General features: G+C 40.0%; 1 protein-coding gene across 1 annotated transcript; it reads left to right on the top strand.

Annotated features, from left to right (window-relative positions):
• The first annotated feature begins 1097 nt into the window (after positions 1–1097).
• Positions 1098–25692, top strand: far1 (fatty acyl CoA reductase 1). Its single transcript, XM_083893830.1, has 13 exons — positions 1098–1196; positions 8719–8836; positions 9022–9138; positions 10098–10273; positions 10400–10579; positions 11233–11410; positions 13795–13839; positions 14901–15028; positions 15151–15218; positions 17498–17669; positions 22449–22578; positions 23794–23921; positions 25125–25692. The coding sequence occupies exons 2-13, from the start codon at positions 8765–8767 to the stop codon at positions 25282–25284; spliced, it is 1554 nt and encodes a 517-aa protein (XP_083749956.1). The 5' UTR covers positions 1098–1196; positions 8719–8764; the 3' UTR covers positions 25285–25692.

Here is a 25692-nt window from a genome sequence, read left to right as displayed (position 1 = left end):
CTTCCCTTTAAGACTTTATTCTTTGACCTTTTGACCTTTATTCATGATAACGCTTCTTTATGTTTGAATCTTATAAATAAACTCAGAGACCAGCTTGATTGAGAACTGCAGCGATGCACAACAGTGGCCACTAGAGGGCAGACTACTTCTGCTTCTGCTTTCTTTATGTAACATGTAAAGCGTGGATTTACAGGATGTTCTCTCAACATTTGAACTTTATTTGTGATTTATTTTCTTATATTCAATCCCCATGATCCTTGACAATTTACCTTAAAAATAAGAAAAGTATTCCTCAATATTACCTTTAATTTAATTTAATTTAATTTAATTTAATTTAATTTAATTTAATTTAATTTAATGCATCAATATTTTGTACTTCGTTATAGACTTCATTGTTTTAAACTTTTGACTATATTCATGATATAGAAAATAAAACTAGACATTGTTTGACAATTTGTGCTTTGATTTGTACATGTATACGCTTTTTTACTTTAACCTTGATGAAACATGACAATTAGTTTATTCTATACACATCTATACTTTTCCAGCAATGTTCTTGACAGAAAAAAATCAAAACATGATTTATTCTACTTAATTCGCAACGTCAAGTTTGTTCTTGACATTTTGACTTAAGCTGCAACCAACGATTATTTTAGTAATAGATTAATCCGTCCATTATTTTCTCGATTAATCGATGAACCGTTTGGTCCATATAATGTCAGAAAATGTTAAAAAAAAACTTTGATCAGTTTGTCAAAGCTGGAAATTGCGATGTTCCCAAATTATTCAGTTTTAATCATTTCTTTGTTATGTGGAGCAAAGAAACGAAGAAAATATTCCCATTTAAGAAGCTGAACCAATCAGAAATCTTGTTTTAATCATGAAAAAGCTTCAAACTGCTTAATTTTTATTTTATTTTTATTTTATTTTATTGAGGAGTGAGACCTCCTGCCCGTCGTCTTCCCCATCTCTGGCTCAGAACAGAGCGCTCTCCTGTGACGTCACGGCGCTGCCGCCGCTTCACTTCCTGTCTAGACTCCGCCTTCTTCTGCTGGTAGTGGAACGCGCCACAGCTGTGTCGCGCGCACACACTCACTCATTGATACACACACACACACGTATACAGTACATTTACATACACACACACACCGAACACTGTGAAGTTCTGGAGCCGGGCGGAAGCGTCAACATTACGGGTACGTATTCTGCTGCGTCCGTACGAAAATGACGGATGTAACTCGGCGGCGTGGAGGAAAAAAAAAAAGATGTGGAGGGGAGAGGCTGGAGGGGAGACTACGTACGCACCCAAGTTTGAGCGTGAATTTACCGCACGTTCTTTATTTTTGACGCGTGGACGTTTCACGTCCTTTTGCTCCGCGTGAAAACCCGTCGTCTACAGTTGTCTTGGCGTTCGCAGTTTCACGGGGTGCGATTTTTGAGCGCTGCCTGCCACAGTTTTGGGTTTTTCTGCGTAAACCGCCGCTGCGCTGTAATGAGAGGCAGCCGTGTGTGATGAGACTCACGCGATCCGTTAACATCGTGTGTTTTTTTTTTTCTTCCGCCTTCTTTTTCTGGTTGGAATCCGGTTTCACTCACGAGTGGAAACTGTGGATCTTTGCAACAGCGAACACTGGCAAAGGTGCGTAATTAATAGTGCGTAAAAAAATCAATGTTTGACAGTCACTGTGAGGAAAAGTAGGAAAGAATCCGCTTGTGGGCTGGGCGATATTTCAATAAGGATATTTATCTGTGAAATAACTTTAATTAATTTAATTTTAGCATAATGTGAACAGATTTAAACCTTTTTGTTGTGATCAAAATGTATTGCCTAGCCCTGGTAATTACGTCTTGCTTATTTATTGCGATAATTATCAATATCCTCAATTTTTTCCAGACCGATTTACCAGCCCTAATGCCGATAACACTTGTATTTTGTTGCTTCCTGTTCTTGAATTGAATCAATTTCGCTTAAATGCGATAAATATACATCTCATCGTGATGCTAACGTTAACATCATGTTGGAAACCGGTTTCACTCACAAGTGGAAACTGTGGATCTTTGCAACAGCGAACACCGGCAAAGTTGCATAATTAGTAGTGCGTAAAAAAAATCAATGTTTGACAGTCAATGTGAAGAAAAGTAGGAAAGATTCGGCCTGTGGGCGGGCGATATTTCAATAACAATATTTATCTGTGAAATAACTTTATTTATTGTTGGCTATTTATCGCAGAAATTATAGATTTTTACTAATTTGTCATATTTGAAAAATTAAGGGCCTTATTGCTCCCCATTCATTCAACATTCTTTAGATTTAAACATTTTCATCATGATAAAAATATATTGCCTAGCTTAATACTTACGTCTTGCTTATTTATTGCGATAATTATCAATATCCTCATTTTTTCCCCCCCCGACCGATTTACCAGCCCTAACGATGATAACGCTTGTATTTGTTGTTTCCTGTTCTTGAATTGAATCGATTGCGCTTAAATGTGATAAATATACATCTCACAGTCATAACACTGCTACATTGTGTTTATCAAGGGTTTGTCTATTTGATGCTAATGCGATGCTAATATGATGGAATCGACGGCGTTCCGCTTTAAAAAAAAAAAAAGGAAAGTTGGCAGCAGCTAAATGACAAAATTCTCACTTTTATATTCGTATGGCTTCCGATAGCTAACGTTATGCTAAACTGGTTGAAATCTCCCATGTATGCTTTTCTGCACGAAAAGGCATCGTGGCACGGTTTATTTTGGTACAGTATGGTACAGTTTGGAATGGTAAAGCCCTATGAGTCAGGCTTGTGTTTTGGTGGGCTTGTTAGCGTGCTAACTTGCTAGTGACGTCATGTTTATGTGACTCCCGATTGTTAAAAGGAGTCTCTAAAGTAACGCTAAACTTTAAAAACAGAGGCACACATATGCAGTACACAGGTCATTTGTAGCGCTGCTCTTTTCCTTGAATAAAACAAACCGCTCCAGTTCGACTGTAGGAGCACTAACCGGCGCTAAAGGAGCTAACACAGCTAATGGAGCTAACTGCTAAACGGTGTCTGGACTCCGGTGTCGCGGCACGTAAACATGACGTCACACGCGTCTTTTTCCTGTCAGTCGTCATGGAAACGGTGTTAACGTTGACGCCGTTAACATGCACCCACCTCTAGCCAAGGCCAAATTAGCTTGTTGACCCCTGATTTCGAGTCCAGACATTTTTTTCCTGCCAACATGGCGGAGTGACCTGACGTCTGGAGCTTTACAGACGTCTACAACTTGGACTATTCCCAAATGAACTGTTGTGTCTGGTTCAATCCCTGACACAAGTCGGGACAAGTTCGTTTTGGTACAGTTTGGAATGGTAAAGCCCCCCAGGTCAGGCTTGTGTTTCGGTAGGTGGGATGTGGGCTTGTTATGGCTAGCAGTTTTAACATTTAATCGGTTATATTCTCTACCCATATCTCCTACACTTCAATTGTGAAACCTACTAACGGTGCGTTCCAGAGCCCATCCAAACAAATGGGATGTGAGGCTTATGCTAGCTGAATTGTACTAGCTCCTTCTTCAAAGCGTTCCAGGCAATTGAAGTCGAATGTTAGAAAACCTGGACGATCGTGGCGCTTTCGCTTTATGTTTGAAGATTCATTTTGACTGTTAGCAATTCAGTCCACTACAAGCAAGCCGTATACGTAAAAGCGATAACGTATCGATATGTAACGTCATGAGTATACTTTTACCGTAGCCCTACATATCTTCATGCTAACAGATAACGACATAATTTCGCGCAATAACATGAAAAACGAGTTGCGATAAATTTGTCTAAAACAACTCTATACGCAGGAAAGTAAAGTTTATAGCCTATTCATGTGACTCCATGGGCGCCGCCATTATTCTCCGACTTCGTTTTGGTGAAGTCGGAGAATAGGTAGGTCGCCAGTAGGAGGTCCCACTTTGACACGCATTACAGTGCACTTTTTCTAGTTGGAGGTAGGATAAGTCCCACGTCCAACTGGTTTGGACGGGCTCTGGAACGCAGCATCAATCATCGCTAAAGGCCAAATTAGCTTGTTGACCCCTGATTTCGAGTCCACTTGCAGCAAACGTTTTTGGCGTAGTGACCTGATGTCTGGATTTTTACAGACATCAACAACACGCTTGGACTGTTTTAAATGAACTGTTGTGTCTGGTTTGATCCCCGACACAAGTCAGAACAAGCGGTTGCGACCACAGAGCTGCTGCGTTTTGACATCGTCAGGAAGCCGGAAGAAGACCGATCGCAAAGTTGCGTCACAAATGCGTTGTGGGTGTCTCGATTTGTCTTGTTTTGACGGCTCCTCTGGGACCGTGGAGTCGTTAGATTACGTCCGAGTTTGATCGGTGTGTTAAACTGCGTGCCGTGGTCTTTGGCCCGAGGTGCCAGATTTAAATGCTGCAGTGTGTTTGATCAATAATGCAAGATGTTTCATCGGGGATCGGCTTTCCGAGCTAAACTGGCAGCTTATCAAAACGCAGCAGCAGGTTGTGACTTGGCTCAGGCTTAAAGGTACGGTTCAAATTTGTTATTAACCCATAGTGTTGTCGCCGACAGGATTTGGCACACATGCTTCTCGTTACCGTAACTCCTAGACCCTTTTGTGATATCTAGAAACTATGGATCTGTCCAGGATGTGACCCTCATGTGGAGGATAAAGCAGAAGCAGAGGAACTCACTCATTGAACATGAGTTTTTTGTTTCAAGTTTTAAGACACGAGTAAAAGCCACCAGTCGTTTGCAACCGACCGACCTGTGATTCATGCGTTCATTTCAAATTGCCTTAATCACTCAACGACACATTTGGACTCACCGGTGGAGGCGACAGTGGATCGACAACATCCTGTAAAATCACTGATTTTCTCTCTGGACTTTGGTGCAGAGAGCGTTTGTTTATAAAGAGGCACAGTTCTTCCTCCACAGTTGAAGAATGACTCGGCACAAATGTGTGAACAGAGCTTCCTGTTGTGTTTTCGAGAAAAAAGAATGACATATGCTGATGATTTCACATACACACCCACACACACAGATAGAGAGAGAAGTTCTAGGCTGTCTGAGCTCAGTTTTCTACCTGTATGTTCAAATACTGGCTCTTCTGTTGCCATTATTGTCAAACGTTTCCTTCTTTGGAAACCGTTTGTGTCTCAAGAGGGTTATTTCTCTTGTTCCTTCCTCCTTCCTCCTCCTCCCTCCCGTCTCTCGAGCTTCTTCCTGACTCGAGACTGCAGATCTGCAGCGTTGGCCTGAGCGGGCGTCCACGCGGCGACATGTCTTCGTTCCACGCGAGGCTGCAGAGCCCACGCAGCCATAGTAGCTCTGTTGTCATAGTAGCGCAGACAGCATTCTGCTGTCTTACTGTTGTCTTTTCTTCCCCAGAGTTGATGCCTAAAGGTTTAGTGAAATGCAAAGAACGGAAAATGTAATTTAGGTTTAAATGTTGTTTGTTTTGGTACCAAATGAACACGACATGACAACTGCAGGACAAGTTAATAAGCCAGTTAAGGCTGCAGCCAGTTGCATCCAGTTGCTAGCTCTTCCGGCACACGCTAACGTAAAACAATGATATTAGCTGCTTTAATGTAGCTTACTACGGCTGCAGCCATCTAATATTTTTGTAATCAAGTATTCAACCAATTATTTTTTCTAATAGTCGACGAAGCAAAACGCAAAATTATTATTATTCTAATCTAATAAATGTTTTTTTGTAATTCAACATTTTTTTTGAATTTGTTTTAATCTGATTACTTGATTAATTCAGGAATAATCTGTAGAATACACAATTACAAAAATATTATATAGCTGCAGCCCGATCAAATCGGCTAACATCAATGTTCACGTAAGCGTGTGCCGGCAGTGTTAGCAACTGGATGCTATCGGCTCAGATGTGCTGTTTTGGTTACGCCAGTTGTTGATTGCAATGGTTACACTGTACCTTGTTAGCTTAAAAGTGTGAAATGGTCCCGCACTTTGGATATTTTCTGGCTGTTTCACTCTCCGTCTCTGCGCCAGCTGAAAGCCAGATGTGCGGTGTGCGTCTGCTAAAACGGTCTGTGTGGAACAATGATCCCTGAGCTGAACATGCCACGCGAGATGGGAATTAAACAAATACTGGAGGCATATTTTTTGTTGTTGGCGAAGAAGTTAACAGCAACAAACATGACACGGCTAAAATGGTCCGATATCCGATCCAGTGATTTTGACCTGTATTGGACCTATACCGATTCCCATCCCAAAATTAACTTAACTTTTACTATAAAGTAGGGCTGGGCGATATATCGATATTTAAGATATATCGATATATTTTTTAAATGCAATATGGAATAAGACCCTATCGCGTATATCGATATAGTTCAAATTAGCGCTGTGGTCCTTGCTCCATGCGCTGACCGGAGCTCTCTGCACTGCTCCTCTTGCCCCGCCCCTCTTTCATGCACAGAGAGGGGAGGGGCAGGTACAGACACTCCGCTTCACATGGAGAAAGCAGCAACGTCTGCGGAGCGTGCGGAGGAGAGCGTCTGGGTTAGTAAAAGAAAAAGCAGTGGCTCAATCATTTCTAGATGGTTTGGATACAAATCATCGGACGAGCAACAAAACCACGCTATATGTAGGGAGTGCCATAAGCACGTTGCAGCCAGTGATGGAAGCAATACGAGTCTTTTTCACCACTTAAAAACGTGGCACAAAGTGCAATATGCAGAGTGTATGAAACTGCGCGCTGCAGAAGCCACAGGCGCAAGCCGTCCACAACCTGACAAAACTCCAGACAAGTGGTGTGCAATAACAAAAGCGGTGTCCTTTCATATTGCCAAAGACACGTTAATGAAAAGCTAATTAAGACGATGGACCAGAGTTATGAGCTTCCCAGTCGCAACCATTGTGCACTAGAAGCACTGCCGCAAATGTGACGTCAGTCAGAGTCTTGCAAACCGGCTCGCTAACGTCACCCATTTAGCGTCGACCGCGATATGTGGTCAAGCAGCACATGTGACAGCACTACTGTTTATCAAAGTAAACAGTATACACATTTTTATTTCAGAAAAAGATTGGCCTATTTTATAGGCTATTTCTATTTAAGATATTTTTTTTATTTAAATGTGTACCTTATGGAGCTTTGATTTTATAAAAGGCACTCCTGTTGTTATACAGTGTTTATGTTTACATTTTATTATTATGAGTAGTTTTCATTAAAACTACTCATTTGACTTTGACTTTGACTGAACATTTCATTTCACAGCTCTCACTTTGCGGAAAAAATATCGAGATATATATCGTATATCGTTATTCAACCAAAATATATTGAGATATGACTTTTGGTCCATATCGCCCAGCCCTACTATAAAGCCCTTTTCTGTGACATTGATATATAGGTAAATGCTGTCATTTGTTTGTGACAAAGCCACCTACTGTTTCATGCCTTGCGTTGCTCGATATATGTAAACTAGGCCTATGCAAGAAAAACGTGGAGTCATAATTACTAGCGGTGGAGTGGACTTGTCCTCTGTTGGCGTGAGAATCCAGAGGGAAAATGAAAATTCCAAGATCTCTGTGTCACCAAAGAAAATTACAAAGACTGACTTTGTCCAAGATACCAACAACAATCACTTGTCCACATGCAGAGCGTTCTGTGCTGCAAGTCAATAAAAGTTGTCCTCCCATTCGGTACTTGAATTTGAGGGAACTGGTCCTGGAAAGTCCTTTTAATCTGAGCAGTGACAACATGCAAATGTGTGGGTTTTTTTTAGTAGAGATTAAGCAGAATTATCTGCAGTCTGTGAGCAGGTGCAGATAAATCATCATTAACGACGGCGTCCAGGCTGTTTTATGAGAGGCAGCGGAGTTATTTCCGCGTCCAGGCGAGGGATTATCGAGGTTAGAGTACAAGTGGGACTGAAACAATGACAACAGTCGCTATTTTCTGTTTTGATAATGGTGACATTTTACACCTCGAGCAAACGGTTCATAAGGTGAGGACATTTCCAGAAAGTGAGGAGAGGATATTTTCAGAAAGTGAGGACATTTTCAGAAAGTGAGGACATTTCCAGAAAGTGAGGACTTTTTCCATAGGGAGGACATTTCTAGAAAATGAGGACTTTTTCATAAGGTGAGGACATTTTGAAAAGGTGAGGACATTTTCAGAAGGTGAGGAGATGATATTTTCAGAAAATGAGGAGGACATTTTCAGCAGTTGAGGACTTTACATAAAGAGGAAAAATGAGGACATTTTCATAAAATGAGGACATTTTCAGAAGGTGAGGACATTTCCAGAAAGTGAGGACTTTTTCAGAAAGTGAGGAGGATATTTTCTTTTTTTATTGTCCCCTGTTCATGGAGTTACAGTTGAACCAGTTATTCAGCTTCAGCTTTGCATCAACTCAGACAACAACAAACAATGCACAGTCTAATGACAGGTGTCCAGGTGTGGGGGGTGAACATCCACAGTTGGTGCTCCTCCAGACCTTCCTCTGTTCACGTGTCCAACAGAAGTTGCCACACCAAAGTCCATAGAGAAGATTAGCATTTTTAGCTCATGGTAAAAAGCTGCCAGTCTACTGTTGTCTTGTGTGGTAGACGATTGTGTCCCCGAGGTGAAACGGACTGATTTCAAACATCCAAAAATTAACATGTGTGAACCTTTTAAAGGAGGCCGTGGTGGATCAACAACTTAGCTTGATGTTTAACTTGGTTTCGCAGGTGTAGTGGTGTTTGCGGTGCTCACTGACCAGGACCCACAGGCATCATGGTGAACATCCCAGAATACTACGCAGGGAAGAATGTGCTCATCACTGGAGCGACAGGCTTCATGGGCAAGGTAATGTTGAGTCATTTTCCCCCATCCATGACCGTATGACCTGCAGATGAACACACAAACAAACACAACCAATACACAGAATTCACAAACATAGGAGAGACTAACTTATGCTTTTATTCTGAAAGTGATTTATCATTTATTCTAATGATCTGGTGTTGGATCTTTTTCCTTCGTCGTTGCTGAAGGTGCTGCTGGAGAAGCTGCTGAGGTCGTGCCCGGAGGTCAAACTGGTGTACGTGATGGTCAGGTCAAAGGCCGGCCAGTGTCCACAGGCTCGCATCGACGACATGGTCAACTGCAAGGTGAGTCGCCGCTAACGCGCTAGAGGACCAACGATACGGCAAAATACAATATTATTAGCATGTTGTGTTGTACAGACTGCGACTTTTCTCCTTGTTTGATGTTTATTGGTGGCTGGTAAACAGCATTACTGCCCCCTGATGTGGAGTGTGGGTACTGCCACGGGTTATCACTTTAGCGTGAGTTGAATTTTGAGGATGTTTTTTTGCTCCAAATGAGGACTTTTTCCAGAAAGTGAGGACATTTTCAGAAGGTGAGGAGAGGATATTTTCAGGTGAGGACCTTTTCAGAAAGTGAGGAGGACATGTTCAGAAGTTGAGGACTTTTTCAGAGGGTGAGGACATTTCCAGAAAGTGAGGACATTTTCAGAAGGCGAGGAGGACATTTTCAGAAGGTGAGGACCTTTTTAGAAAGCGAGGAGGACATTTTCAGAAGGTGAGGGCATTTTCACAAGGTGAGGAGGACATTTTCCATAAGGTGAGGACATTTTGAGAAGGTGAGGAGGACATTTCCAGAAAGTGAGGACTTTTTCATAAAGTGAGGACATTTTCAGAAAAGTTCAACAGAAAGTGAGGACTTTTTCCATCAGGACATTTTCAGAAAGTGAGGACATTTTGAGAAGGTGAGGACATTTTGAGGAAGGTTAGGACATTTTCAGAAGGTGAGGACCTTTTTAGGAAGTGAGGAAGACATGCTCAGAAGGTGAGGAGGGACATTTTCACAAGGTGAGGAGGACATTTTCCATAAGGTGAGGACATTTTCAGAAGGTGAGGATCTTTTTAGAAAGTGGGGAGGACATGCTCAGAAGGTGAGGACATTTTGAGGTGAGGAGGACATTTTCAGAAAGGGAGGACCAGCATAGGAAGCTTGCGTACCATTGGTGGTACATGCACCACACTTTGGACAGCTCTAGCATTGACTTCATTATTATAGTCATTATCATTATCTTTTCCATCCTCAGCTGTTTGAAAGATTACGAGACGAGCAGCCCGATTTTGCTGAGAAGATCGTGGCGGTGAGCAGTGACCTCACAATGCCAGAGCTGGACCTGAGTCAAGAGGACCAGAGCGTCCTGGCTGAAAACGTCCACATCGTCTTCCACTGCGCCGCCACCGTACGCTTCAACGAGCCGCTCAAGTGAGTCGCGACTCTCTCTCGCTTACCTTCACTCACGAGGATCCGTTTGTCCTTCTGTCGGCAACTTCCTGTCTGCAAGTGTCCTAACAGGAAGTGGCCCCTGTGTGTGTTTGTTCCTCCTCGTAGAGACGCGATGCAGCTGAACGTTCTGGCCACTCAGAAGATGCTGGCCCTGGCCCACAGGATAAAGCACCTGGAGATCTTCATCCACGTCTCCACGGCCTACGCCAACTGCAACCAGGAGCTCATCGAGGAACGCGTGTACCCTCCGCCCGTGGACTACCGCAGACTCATCGACGCCCTGGAGTAAGTTCTCGTGGACTTCCTGTGGAAATGACCCACTTTGTTGACACAGATTTGAGCGGTCGTGGGCTTTTAACAGATTCTGTGTTTCTTGTGATTGCTCGATGTAGCGGTAGGTATAATCCAGATTAACGTGGAGCCGCAGAGTGACGGCATAAATGGCTTCCTCGCGTCATTAATGATGCAGAAGCTGCTTTTAGTGGAAACGACATCAGTGAAGCTTTACAAGTCTGCGCACTGAGCGGAGATTAGCAGAGAAGTGATAGCATTTTGAGGAGACGGGTGTGTGTGTGGGCGATAATGTACAGATTAACGGGCATATAATCTACACAGCTGCTGTAGATTTGTGTCGTAGATGTTGTAGGATCTTAGACTCATGCGAAGGTCACGTAACCTTTATTTTATGTAGTTTCAGTTCTCAAAGACCAGGTTATGTTTTTATTGTTCTGATTATCAGTTCCCATGGGTCCCGTGAAAGTTTTTGAAAATAGTTGACTGGTTTTATGTCCTTGAAATCCTTGAAAGTTTTTGAAATTGCTCTTAATTGACACAGGTACGGGAAATCATTAAGTTAGTGAATTTGAAAAAAACAAATTTGCAGTCAATTCAGCAGGCTGTTGACGTCGTAAAGATTTGTATTTTTCTCTTTCCTTCAGATGGATGGACGATGACCTTGTGTCCGCGTTGACGCCCAAACTGATCGGCGAGCGTCCGAACACATACACTTACACAAAGGCTTTAGCCGAGTATCTGGTGCAGCAGGAGGGTGGAGACCTGAACATCGCAATCGTCAGACCCTCCATCGTCGGCGCTAGCTGGAAAGAGCCGTTCCCAGTGAGTGACCTTTGAAAGTTTTGCATTTACATTTTTTTTAAGGTCCTTCAATGTTTTTTAAAACCTCCTGAAATAGACATGGGTCATTGAAATACTTCAAAGTTTTTAATTTATTTTTTTAAGGTCCTTGAATGTTTTTGAAAACCTCCTGAAATAGACATGGGTCATTGAAATCCTTCAAAGTTTTGAATTTATTTTTTTAAGGTCCTTGAATGTTTTTGAAAACCTCCTGAAATAGACATGGGTCATTGAAGTCCATCAAAGTTTTGCATTTTAATGTTTTTAATGTCCTTGAAAGGTTTTGAAAACTACCTGAAATAGAAATAGGTAATTGAAATGCTTCAAAGTTTTGCATTTTTATTTTTAAGGTCCTTGAAAGTTTTGGAAAATTGCCCTTAATTGACAAGGGTCATTGAAAGCATTATACATTTGTGAATTTGAAAGAAAAAAAAATCAAGGTCCTTCAAAGTTTTTGAAAATAACCTGAAATAGACATTTGTCCTTGAAAGTTTTACATTTGAAATTTTTTTAAGGACCTTGAAAGTGTGAAAAACATTGACTTGTTTGTGCCAGTTTCATTAAGATTCTCACGTTTTGCTCCTTGTGTGGCAGTTGTTGCTTCTCATTCTCGTTTCTCCTTTTCTTGTTCTCTTCCTCAAATGTAGGACGGATAAAATGACCACCAGTGTGATGGTTGTCATATATGTAGCTTTAGTGAGCGAGTCCAAACCAGTCAACATGTCCATGAACGGCAAAGTCGGGCAACTCTGTGTGTCCATAGGATCTTAGACTTTGTTGTTGGTCTGTCCCTTAAAATAGACATGTAAAAAATATATAATATCATATAAAATAGACATGGGTCCTTGAAATAATTTGAAAAAAAAAATTCAAGGCCCTTGAAAGTTTTTGAAAACCACATAAAATAGACATGAGTCCTTGAAGTCCTTCAACATTTTTGCATTTGAAAAAAAAAAAATTCAACACTGTTGAAAGTTTTTGAAAACCACATAAAATAGACATGGGTCCTTGAAATCCTTCAAGTTTGAATTTGAAAAAAAAAATTAAAGGCCCTTAAAAGTGTTTGAAAACCACCTATAATGGCCATGGGTCATTGAAGTCCTTGAAATCCTCCTGAAATAAGTTTATGAATTTAAAAAAAAATAAAAATAAATCAAAATCCTTAAAAGTTTTTGAAAATAATCTGAAGTAGACATGGATCCTTGAAATCCTTGAAGGTTTTTGAATTAAAAAAAACTCAAGGCCCTTGAAAGTTTTTTGAAAGTCACCTGACATAGACATAGGTCCTTGAAGTCCTTGAAAGTTTGAATTAAAAAAATAAAAATTCAAGGCCCTTGAAAGTTTTTGAAAACCACATAAAATAGACATGGGTCATTGAAATCCTTGAAGGTTTATGCATATGAAAAGTTCTTCTCCTCTTACCTAAACTAGTCCTTTAATAAGTTACACATAAGTGGTCAGGATATCTTGAGGATGTGTGTTTTGTTTTTTTTACAATTTCCTCTTTGCTACTGATTTAATCTGGAGTGTGACCTCCTCCTCCTCCTCCTCCTCCTCCTCCTCCTCCTCCTCTCTGTCAGTTCTGCCAACACTCAGACCTTCTGTTGTGCAGGGAAAACACTGTGATGATGATGACGATGATTGTGAGAGCGGGAATGCGAGGAATGTGGAGTAAAGTAACGCTCAGTGCTGCAGTTTTTTCCTTACATCTGGGGACACACAGAGGAGGAGGAGGAGGAAGAGCGTATAGACTGTCAGGAATTGAACCCACAACCTTGTACTTTAAGGCTTTTACTTGAAGTAATTAGTGCTGGGCACGTTTACAGCGGAAAAAGAGACGTGTGATGTCATGTTTAGGTGCCACGGCACCAGAGTCCAGGTACCGTTTACCAGTTAGCTCCGTTAGCAGTGTTAGCATGGAATTGGATCTGTTTATTACTGCGTATGTGTGCCTCTGTTTTTAAAGTTTAGCGTTACTTTAGGGACTCGTTTTAACAGTCGGGAGTCACGTAAACATGACGTCACATGCATCTTTTTGCGGTCAGTCATCATGGAAACGCGCCATGCGCTAACATCGACACCGTTAACGTGCTAACGTGCCCAGCACTAATAGTAATATCATGCAATTGTGACTTCTACTTCTACCGAAGTCATCTTCTGGTAACTTACTTGTACTTTTACTCAAGTATTTAAACTTTAAGGTACTTCATATATGTCCTGGAGTACCAAGAATGTATGCGGTTCTATCCAGTGCTTGCTCAATAATTACCGCTACAGTTTATCTGTGAAACTGTTAAAACTACTTTACTCAAATTTTTAATAACTTGGGTACAAACTTATTAAATGTTTTTCTTTGACTCTTTCAGGGATGGATTGATAACTTCAACGGTCCAAGTGGAATATTCATTGCAGTAAGTACCAAGAGGAAAAAACCTTTATCATCCTTGTTGTTGTTGGACATCACTTTTGCCCATCCTGAATGTGAATATGATAATATCCAAAAGGATCTCCACTCTTGACCTTTTGTTTTTCTTCTGCTCATCCGTTCGAGATGTTTTTAAGTGGTTTCTAGGTCAAATTTAATTTCTTATGACACATCCAGGTCATTTCATTTCATATTATAATACATTTCTCACATGTATCACCTTTTTTATTGGGTGGTGCTATTGGAATAAGTCCATAGTTCGGGGGGGGGGGGGGAAGCTGAACGGAACATGTGCTAAATACAAAGGTAAAAAAAATGGTAATTTCACTCTAATCTGGTGTCTTCTTTGGTCTTTAGTCATCCGTAAAGTGTCTGTTCAGGTTCTCAATCGCCCAGGTCGCAGTCCTTGTAGTAATCGTCATTAGCTCTCCAACGCACCTTGTGCGAATTTCGCTAATGAAAACAAAACTAGGATGAAAAAGGACGAGAACCGGACGTTAAGACATGACAAATACCTGGGACGAAATCTATTGTGCCAATCGGACTGATCTCTGCGTGGTACAGAGGCTAGGTTGATGAACCTGGACGGAAACAACGGCGTTAGGAAGAAAGAGTAGACGAACCTTAAAGGAACCTTCAATCAAAGCTAGTGCTGTCAAACGCTAACGCGTCAACGGCGTTTAACGGCGTCAACAGCGTTTAACAGCGTCAACGTTAACGCATGACGCGTTTCCACGGCGACTGACCGGAAACAGACGCGCATGACGTCATGTTTACGAGACTCTAAAGTAACGCTAAACTTTAAAAACAGGCACACATACGCAGTACACAGGTACACCGCTCCAGTCTCACTGTACCGGCGCTAAACCGGCACTAAAAAGAGCTAATGCAGCTAACGGAGCCAACTGGTATACTGTGTCGTAAACATGACAATATTTGGTCTTTTCCCGGTCAGTCACCATGGAAATGTGTCATGCGTTAAGGCGCGTTAGCGTTGATGCCGTTTGACAGCAATAATCAAAACTAACACTGTATCGCCCCCTGCAGGCTGGAAAGGGCATCCTGCGGACGATGAGAGCGTCGAATGACGCCGTAGCCGACCTGGTGCCTGTCGACGTGGTCATTAACGCCACGGTGGCTGCGGCCTGGTTCTCTGGATCGCAGACGAGCAACAGGTTGGGCTCTTTTCTTTTTTACGTTTATGTGTTTTTTGGAATTTTGGAGGGTCAAATCTCATCGTTATATGATATTTGAGCTATAAATTTATTGTCGTTCCCTCTTTTTTTCCTCTTCACAGGTCTAAGAACATCCTGGTGTACAACTGCACGACTGGTGGGATTAACCCGTTCCACTGGGGAGAAGTCGGTAAGTCGCCTCTCCCTACTGAAATGTGGTGTTGAATAACAGCACCAGGTTGTAATCTGATGCCGTGCTGCCACACCCAGACTTTTCCAGGAGCTTTTGTTCACCTGTTCCTCCCTGATCCTGGTTTTTTCTTTGTTATTTTTACACGGATCCACTTCTCACTTGATGTCATTTTTAATCATGCTATGTAATGTAAATAATTGGCCTTTACTCCATCTATACCATAAACAGAGTTTTTGATCTGCTGGTTTATTTTTTGCAGATTTTCACATTTGCAGTAAAAACACTGTCATTGTTTTCCCACACACATGGAAAATTAAATGTGGCAGCACCGCCGGCGCTCATAAAAAACGTCATGTTTGAACTCGCACAACAGGAATTAAGCGGCTGATTCATGGAGGAATTTCACTGGAGGAATTGAAGCGTTTGTTTAAACTGTTTGAACAACACATCAGTTTGTTGGTTTAAAAACCAGCTGAAGCAGTTTTAGTTTATTAAACAATAGTGTTGTTACCTAAGTCTATATTATCTAAAGAGGACGTTTACCTTTTTTATTTTGCCGTCAGACAAACATTTTTTTGGACTGGAAACTGATGTTTATGTTGCCTGGTAAAACCTGCACCAAACGCCATAGAAAAAAATAATTATATATATATATATATATAATAAATAATAATTTACCATTTAACATCACAGCACACGGGATGTTGTTGAAATATTTATCCAAGTGACATAAACTGACCACACGAGGCAGCACAGTCCACCAGCAGCTGCTGTGTTCACATGGGGCTAAAAACGCATGTTTTCTGTATGGGATTTGGTTTATTGGTCTGAGCTCTTTATAACCTTTATTTTCCAGTTAGAAAAGGCTGTTTAATGGTGAGATGAAGGGACAAACATATTCTTTAGATACTGTGGACTTAGGTTTAGCATAGGGTTTGTTTGGTTAGCCTTTTGTTGAGTGGTTGAAAACCAGTTTTACCTCGTGTTCTCTCGCAGCAAGCATCCATATTCAGCATGGGAGTGTATGAGTCCTTCAAAATTATCACATTTAATGTGTGTGTGGGGTTGAGAGTTGGACACAATCAAATCCAGCGTCACATGACACCTGTGCAATCTGAGGAAGATTATGTAATATGGCTGAAAGTTCCAGAACGGCTATTAATAGACTGTTATCCAGGGCCATTGTGACCTTTGGAGAATGTGGTCTACATAGGCCAGGGAGGTGACGACCTTTGTGGGCCACATTCTGAAAAAAGGAGGCTACGCTGAATTGAGACACGGCAGATTCTTAAATGTTTAGTGTTTTGTGTTCTTATGTAATCTTAATTTACTGGTACAACCACGTGGAAAAGGTCCATCCCGTTTCCCGTGCCTCTTGGAATGGAGTGGTTAAAATCTTTCCCTGCGAAATGGGACGCCCCTTCAAGAACGCTTGTAGATGCAAGATGTTTTTTTTAGCCAGAGATTCAACAAAGGCATTACCAGTACAAAATCGCTGTTTCGGATATGGGACTGATAGAAATGTAAAAGTTGGTACAATCCAAGAGATCTACATATATATATTGCATGCTTTAAACATGTTTCAGTGTGGTTAGCATAGCTATACAACACGCTTACCAACGCTAGCTTCACAACAGCACATCTTTAGCGTACTTTTATACAATCTGGGACACATCTCTTAGCGATTTAATCGGTACAGCACTCCAAAATCACTGAAAAATATAAATAAAAATGTCTTATGTAGCACGGAGTCTCTTTAATGTCTGGGATTCCTGGTGGAGCCGTTTATGCTTGTTATGCACAAGAAACGTGTTTTGATGTGGCTAGCATAGCTACGCAACATGCTAACCAGTGCTAGCTTTACGACGGCACAACACTTGCGTCCTTAGATTTGGTACGATACTCAAAATCACCGGGTTGGTTGTCGGATGGCTAAAATGTGATTTTAGCTGAGTCATGTTGTGATTTTGTCTTTTGAAATGGCTAGCGCAAATATGTTGCTAAACACGCCCTTGTTAATGGGACTAAAATGAGTGTAATTGGACTGCATCGGCAGATACTTGAGTTTAGCTAGTATGAGCTAACAACAGCTTCTTGAATCTCTGGCAAAAAAACTGTCCTGTTTTTTTCAGCGGTAGTTTTTAACCGTTAGCAGTGGACAAAAGGTGAATTGAAACGACAAATAGGACTGGACCTTACTCGGGGGTCGTAAAAGAAAGCAACAGAACCTTGATGCTCATTGATGAATTGTGCTGACCCACCCCTCTGTTTCTTAGAGTACCATGTAATATCCACGTTCAAGAGGAACCCCCTCGAGCAGGCCGTCCGTCGGCCCAATGTAAATCTCACATCCAATCACCTAATCAATCAGTACTGGATCGCTGTGAGCCACAAGGCTCCGGCGTTCCTCTATGACCTGTACCTCAGGCTGATTGGACGAGAGCCCAGGTAACCTCGCCGCCGCCTCTCTCTCTCTGCTGTTTCTAACGCCAACCCCCCTCCCCTCGTACGCGCACAAACATCTCTGCTGCTTCTACTCCTGTGACTTTCTGCTGGCGTGGTGGGCTAACGTCGTAGCTGCTAATGACGACGCTTGTGTCGTTCTTTGTAGAAAAGTGAAGAATGTAGAACCCAGCGACTCCACTCTACGACGGGTTCTGCACGCTTTACCTCTTCTACCAATGTGGGGCTTCTTCTGTTGGGTTCCCAAATTTGTCGGCCGAACAATCCTTCCGATAAAAAAGGTGGAGTTCACTCCGAAGACTCCGCCTTAGGGAGCCCAACCCAGGTGTTAGGCCTTTTCAAAATAGCTGCTATAGCGGCTGAAAACAAAGCTATAGTGTTATTTTTGTGCCACATTGTTGACCACTCCCAAGTATGTTTTAGTACGTGCATTCTTTATCGTAAGCTAAGGGATACGTTACACAATGTTCGCAGTCATTACCAATTTTGAAAAGAAAAAGAAGAGTATACACTAACCGACTGAATCACACAGATTTTGAGGAAATTATCTCGTAAAACGGTTTTCCCTTGTAAAATGACAACTTTATTCTCAGATTACGACTTTTTTAATATTGCAACTGTATTGTCGTAATATTACACCTTTATTCTTGTAAAATTACGACTTTATTCTCACAATATTACCACATTATTAACATGGCGGCTGTATTCTTGTAATATTACAACTTATTATTTAGGTAAAATTATGACTTTATTCTCGGCATATTACAACTTTTTTAACGTAGCAATATTATTCTCGTAAAACTGCGACTTTATTCTCGTAGTATTATGACTTTTTTAACATGGCGACTTTATTCTCATAATTCTCATAATATTACAACTTCATTCTTGTAAAAGTACGACTTTTTTCTCGCAATATTACGACTTTTTTAACATGGCGACTTTATTCTCGTAATATTACAACTTTATTGAGGTAAAATTATGACTTTATTCTCGGCATATTGCGACTTTTTTAACGTAGAAATATTATTCTCGTAAAATTGCGACTTTATATTCGCAATATTATAACTTTTTTAATATAGCGACTTTATTGTTGTAAGATTACAACTTCATTCTCGTAAAATTAAGACTTTATTCTTGTAAAATTATAACTTTATTCTTGCAAAATTACAACTTCATTTTCGTAAGATTATATTCGTAACATTGCTTTATTTAAAAATATCCCGGACCTGCCGTCTAATATTTTCCTACAGGATATCTTCATAGTTCGCACATCGGGTTAAAATCGGGTCGCGGGTAAAGTGCGTACGTGTGCAAAGTCAACACTGTGGCACAATAATGACTGGCGAGCGGTGGTGGCGCCGTCACAGAGTCCTGCAGAGACTCTAAGACCATGTCGTACTGTCTGTGTCGTGTCTGTCGTGTGTGTGTGTGCGTGTGTCTGTCTCTCTCCTACAGAATACTGTATAAACATGACCTTCAAGACCAATCCCTTAGAGCAGGCTTTCAGAAGGCCCAATGTCAATCTGCGCTCCAACCCTTTTACTAATCAGTACTGGACCGCCGTCAGCCACACGCTGCCGGCGCTGCTCTATGACGGCTATCTCAGGTTGACAGGCCGCAAGCCCCGGTAAGGTCGCAACTGCCCCGCCCCCCCCGACCCCGTCATTGACCCCTCCCTGCCTCTCCTCCTCCTCCTCCTCCACCTCCTCCTCCATCAGTTAGCCCCGAAACCTTCCCCACACACACACACATGAGCCTGGTTTATACTCGCTGTAGTGCGTCCAGAACAGCGGTCGATCCGTCTGATGAAACCTAGCTGTTAAACTAAAGAATCACACAGAAATCATCTCGTAAAGCTTTTTTTCCTCATATAATGTATTATGACTTTTTCAATATAACAACTTAATTCTTGTAAAATTACGACTTTGTCAGAATATTCCTGCTTTTTTAATATAACAACTTTATTCTTGTAAAATTACAACTTTATTCTCGCAAAATGATTATTTTTTAATACAACAACTTTATTCTCCTAATATAACGACTTTTTTAATATAAAAACTTTATTTTAGTAAAATTAGGACCTTATTCTTGTAAAATTACAACTATATTCTCACAAAATGATGACTTTTTAATGTAACTACTTTATTCTCGTAATATTACGACTTTTTTAATATGACAACTTTATTTTTTGTAAAATTAGGACTTTATTCTTGTAAAATTACAGCTTTATTCTTGTAATATTTCGACTTTTTTAATGTAACAATTTTATTCTCGTAAAATTACGACTTTATTCTTGTAAAATTACAACTTCTTGCAAAATTACGGCTTTTTTAGTATAACAACTTTATTCTCGTAATATTCCGACTTTTTTAATATAACACCTTTATTCTTGTATAATTACAACTTTATTCTTGGAAAATAACTTATTCTCGCAAAATTACAAATTTATTCTTGTAATATAATTATAATTTATATGCGGCTCATAAGCTCATAAGGAGACATGTACACAATCTTATACAATTATTTTAAAAAACGTGACGCTGATTAAAACACGAGTAGAACTCGACCGATGCTTGATTCTTTCAACAATGACAATGAGCTAGCGCTGCTACTACTACGCTAATCTACATTACACACTACAATAAAACACATTTAATTGATAAATATAAAACATGCTAAAAAATATGTTCCTTAGTGCATCAAAACAGCCCTAATTTCAGGAAACGCAAACGATTGAAGCTCTAAACACCGTCCGTACACACACACACACACTCTCTCTCTCTCTCTCTCTCGAGTATAAACGAGGCTTCACCCTCCTCCACTTTGGTGTGTGTCGTGTTTTAAAGACTGTGTGGGAGCGAGGGAGTGTGTGAGAGGGAGGTCAAAACCAAAAACAGGTTGATGGAAACAAAAGTTGCCATGATGACGATGATGTTTGGAGTGTTTCTGTTTTTCAGTCATGGGAAATCCTGAGGAATTCTGGGAGGTTTTTCCCCATTAAATAAATACATTTGTCTTCTGATTGCTGCTTTTCTGCCAAACTACGCAGGAATTTCAGACAAAATAGTTGAATATAATTTGTCTGAAATTAAGTTTGGCTCTAAAGCTTCAGTGTCTGAGTGTGTGTGTTGTGTGTGTGTGTGTGTGTGTTGTTGTGTTTGTTTTTGTGTGTGTTATTTGATCCTCACATTCTCCGTGTTTTCTCTGCATGTGTGTGCGACTCACTCTGCATGTCTGTCACCGGCTTCTTAATCCTCTGTTTCCCCGGGAGGAATCTGAGTCGTCATGTTCTGCTTTGACTGGTGAAATTATTTCAAAATAAAGCTCCACTAGCTGGCGTTACGGCATCATGTCACTTGGCATTTTGGCAGGAAACGACATGTTTACCAAGCAAGTTATGGAGCTTTTCCATTTTTGCAGTTGTAGCACAACTCTACTCTTATTTTGCTCTGATAGGAGTTAAAATCCTACTTATAATTCCAAAATCTACTTATAGTTCCAAAATCTACTCATAGTAGCAAAATTTACTTAAAGTTCCAAAATCTGATTATAATTCCTAAATCTACTTACAATTCCAAAATCTGATTATAATTCCAAAATCTACTGATGGTTCCAAAATGTATTTATATTCCAAAATCTGCTTATAATTCCAAAATCTACTTATAATTCCAAAATCTACTTATCGTTACAAAATCGACTGATTATTACAAAATTTACTTAATTCCAAAATCTGATGATGGTTCCAAAATGTACTTGTATTCCAAAATCTGCTTATAATTCCAAAATCTGCTTACAATTCCAAAATCTACTTATAATTCCAAAATCTGCTTACAATTCCAAAATCTGATTATAATTCCAAAATCTACTTATCGTTACAAAATTGACTGATCGTTACAAAATGTACTTATAATTCCAAAACCTACGCGCGAGATGAAATCTTCACGGCTCCATAACCGACACTAGCTTTGTTTACGTTTTTGCCGAAGCTTTGCCTGCCAACATGGCGGAGTAAAAACAAACCGATGTCACCTGACGTCTGGAGCTCTATAGAGTAACCGGAACGCAACCGATGATAATAATGACAGATTGGCACAACAGATATTGAAGAAATGTGCACTTTGAAGACTCGGGTACCCTCACAGTTCATCCTGTCATTAATGTTTACAGCTGGTTTCCACTGTCTCACACTAACCCCCTCATTATAAGTGGTTATGAATCATTTAAATTGACCAGAAATGGCAACAACAAACCAAAAAAGATAAGAACTGGATTCACTGGTGTGAACAGGACGACAGTTTACTGTTTACCTGCAGTCGTTTTTACATGACTGATTTATTCTCTGTCCTCCTGTTGTTGCACACAGATTAAATCCAGTTTTTTTTACAGTGCTATGTTTGAACAAACCTCTGTTTTTCGTTGGCAAATGTGTTAAAACACAGTTTGAAAATTGCACTATAGTTAATTTATATTATAATACAAGTCTGTAGAAGTACACTATAAAACAAACACCAAAGCTAACGCTCTATTTGAAATCACATTAATGCATGGTTTGCAAACTGACGTCATGATAGAAGTTTACAAACACAGCACTGTAATCGCCCAAACTACATGATCTGGATGATTTAGAATGAACGATAGTATATCGCCTCTCTGTCCATCAGATGACAGTCATTATCTTCTCTCTGCTCTTCGATTATAATCATCTTTTTATCCTTTCCATCGTCCTCCTCCTCCATCCTCCTCCTCCTCTTCGTTCATGGTCAGGATGATGAAGACGATCACGCGCCTCCACAAAGCCATGATGGTCCTGGAGTATTTCACCAGCCACTCGTGGGTGTGGAACAACGACAACGTCAACATGCTGCTCGGTCAGATGAGCGCCGAGGACAAGAAGGTAGAAGGTCCACGAATTTAACAAACTGTGCCTTTTTAGAGGGCGACATCGTTTGGGCACAACTCGACTCAGTTGTGGTTTTTTTTCGCTTTTCCCTTATTGATAGTACCTGCTACTTGGTGTTTTTTTAAGTACCTGCTCTGACGAGGCGATACTAAAATGTGACGTCAACAGACTCAAAGCAGAAGGATCAAAGCGAACAATGCCAAACTGTACACCAGTCAAAAAGACTTAGAAATTTGAATTATAGTTCAAAAATCTACTTATAATTCTTATAGTTCCAAAATCTATTTATAATTCCAAAATCTACTTATAGTTTCAAAAATCTACTTATAATTCCAAGATTTACTTATAGTTAAAAAATCTACTTAATTCCTAAATCTGCTTCTAATTCCAAAATCTGTTTATAATTCCAAAATCTACTTAATTCCTAAATCTACTTAATTCTTAAATCTTAAATCTGCTTCTAATTCCAAAATCTACTTAATTCCTAAATCGACTTAATTCTTAAATCTTAAATCTGCTACTAATTCCAAAATCTACTTGTAGTTCCAAAATCTACTTATATTACCAAAATCTACTAGTCGTTTGAAAATCTATTTAATTCCAAAATCTATTTATAATTCCAAGATCTACTTATAGTTCGAAAATATACTTAATTCCAAAAATTCAAATAGATTCTTAATTAATGGGGGGGGGAACCCAAAAACCCATGAATCGATAAAGATAGTTGGTGGTTGAAAAAATAAATAATCTTTACATTTTTTTAATTTTTTTATTCATTCATTCATTCATTCATTCATTCATTCATTCATTCATTCATTCATTCATTCATTTATTTATTTTTAAATGTATAAGTCTGGCGGGCCAAATGAAACCCTTTGGTGGACCAACTTTGGCCTACCAGCCCTGATATGTATATAGTCTCATGGTTATCCTGAAAGTAACATTTAGGTTAAGATCTAATCAAAACGATCTTTATCTTCAGCTGCAGAACATGACGGAAGCGACAAACAAACAGGATGCAAATAAAACACAGAACAGAGTTTTGCTCGTTCAGACTCAAACACAGCTGCAGATTCTGCAAACTCAAACTAAAGGAGGCTGAGAAAGACGTCACCGCAGCACAAATGTATGCATTTAATGTTTTCACTGTGACTGAGTTTGTGTTTTTTAAAACATGAACACTTTCTTGTTGTCCGTGTGTGTTTTTAGGTGTTTAACTTCGACGTGCGTCAGCTGCACTGGGCAGAGTACATGGAGAGTTACTGCATGGGAACCAAAAAGTACGTCCTGAACGAGGAGCTGTCGGGGCTGCCGGCCGCAAGGAAACACCTCAACAAGTGGGCACACACACACACACACACACACACACACACACACACACACAGAGAGAAAAAGCGTTTAACTTGACATAGTTTTTGAATTTTCTCAATATCACCAACGGTTCAGGAGCAACAGTACACTCTCTACAATGGATTTGGAATAAAGTCAATTTTGGAATTATAAGTAGTTTTTGGAATTCAGTAGATTTTGGATTTATAAGTAGATTTTAGAATTAAGTAGATTTTGGATTTATAAGTACATTTTGGAACTATAAGTAGAATTTGGAATTACGTACATTTTGGAACTATAAGTAGATTTTGGAATTAAGTCAATTTTGGAATTATAAGTAGTTTTTGGAATTCAGTAGATTTTGGATTTATAAGTAGATTTTGGAATTAAGTAGATTTTGTATTTATAAGTAAATTTTGGAACTATAAGTAGATTTTGGAATTAAGTAAATTTTGTATTTATAAGTAAATTTTGGAACTATAAGTAGAATTTGGAATTAAGTACATTTTGAATTTTTAAGTACATTTTGGAACTATAAGTACATTTTGGAACTATAAGTACGTTTTGAAACTATATGTATATTTTGGAATTAAGTAGATTTTGGATTTATAAGTACATTTTAAACTATAAGTAGATTTTGGATTTATAAGTACATTTTGAACTATAAGTACAATTTGGAATTATAAGCATAAGTGTCTTAATCATGGTAAAAAAGACCCAAAAACCCATTAGTCAGTCAAGACAGTTGAGTAATTTATTAGAGTAATAATTGATTAATCGTTGCAGCCTCAATATTTATATCATATTTTGGCATTTTAAGGGGCCTTTAAAAAATATTTTCTATTTCTTTATTTGGTTAACTCCTGGAGACGCCCAAAACTGCGTTACCATGAAATTTGACCAGTCATTGGAGGCCTGCTACGCTCCAAACTTGAAGTGTAGTTCCAGACCTCTCGGTCTTCTCCTGCATCTCCAGTAATATCTCAAAACTTAATGATAGATAGATAAATGATAATAGATAAAACATGTCACACATGCAGGACAGCAGTCCCTGAGGAACAGGATTAGGAAACACTGTTCGAAAAGGTTTCTTTACATTTTATTGGTGGTTTTTCTTGTATGTTCTTATACATATTTGGGCAAGGAACCATACACGGTTCTTGTAAATAATTTAACACGCACAGTTTAACTTGAAAAATTGTCATTCTCAGGCTCAGGAACATCCGCTACACCTTCAACACCGTCCTGGTGGTGCTGATCTGGCGCGTGTTCATCGCTCGCTCGCAGATGGCCAGAAACATCTGGTACTTTGTGGTGAGCCTCTGCTTCAAGTTCCTCTCCTACTTCAGAGCGTCCTCCAGCATGAGATAGTGGCGTCGGAGGACGACTGGCTGGAGGCGAGAGGAGAGGGGAAACGCCAGCTTTTGGGGTCGACGCTCTCTCACACACACACACACACACACACACGCACGCACACACCATGTCTCCGGCCCACACACTCTGCTGTGGACCCAGACGGACCGGACTGGACGAGCATATCTCAGATTATACAACTTCATTGCGATCGTTTCACGTGTGGATTTATCTCCACAGCGCTCACGTTTGACAGCACTCCCGGCTACGTCCCGATTCCTGTTCATTTCCTTGTCGCTGTTCTCCAGCTTTACTCCAGTTATCCTGTAAAAACAGGCTCTATCTTTCATTTAAAAATAATAATAATAATTAACGTGACTTTGGAAACTACTACTACGATTTTTTTTTGTTCGTGTTGTTATTAAA

The sequence above is a fragment of the Microchirus variegatus genome (genome assembly GCF_963457635.1).
Source record: "Microchirus variegatus genome assembly, chromosome: 8".
In the NCBI taxonomy this organism is placed as follows: Eukaryota; Metazoa; Chordata; class Actinopteri; order Pleuronectiformes; family Soleidae; genus Microchirus; species Microchirus variegatus.
The sequence above is the reverse complement of the archived record's forward strand: the minus strand, read 5'-3'. Positions and strand labels throughout refer to the sequence as shown.

Bases quoted from the DNA above. Each gene is read 5' to 3' on its own strand.
- far1 (XM_083893830.1), top strand. From the start codon at position 8,765: ATGGTGAACATCCCAGAATACTACGCAGGGAAGAATGTGCTCATCACT. The intron at 8,837-9,021 runs GTAATGTTGAGT...TCGTTGCTGAAG, and splicing joins CGACAGGCTTCATGGGCAAG to GTGCTGCTGGAGAAGCTGCT. The intron at 23,922-25,124 runs GTGGGCACACAC...TGTCATTCTCAG, and splicing joins GCAAGGAAACACCTCAACAA to GCTCAGGAACATCCGCTACA.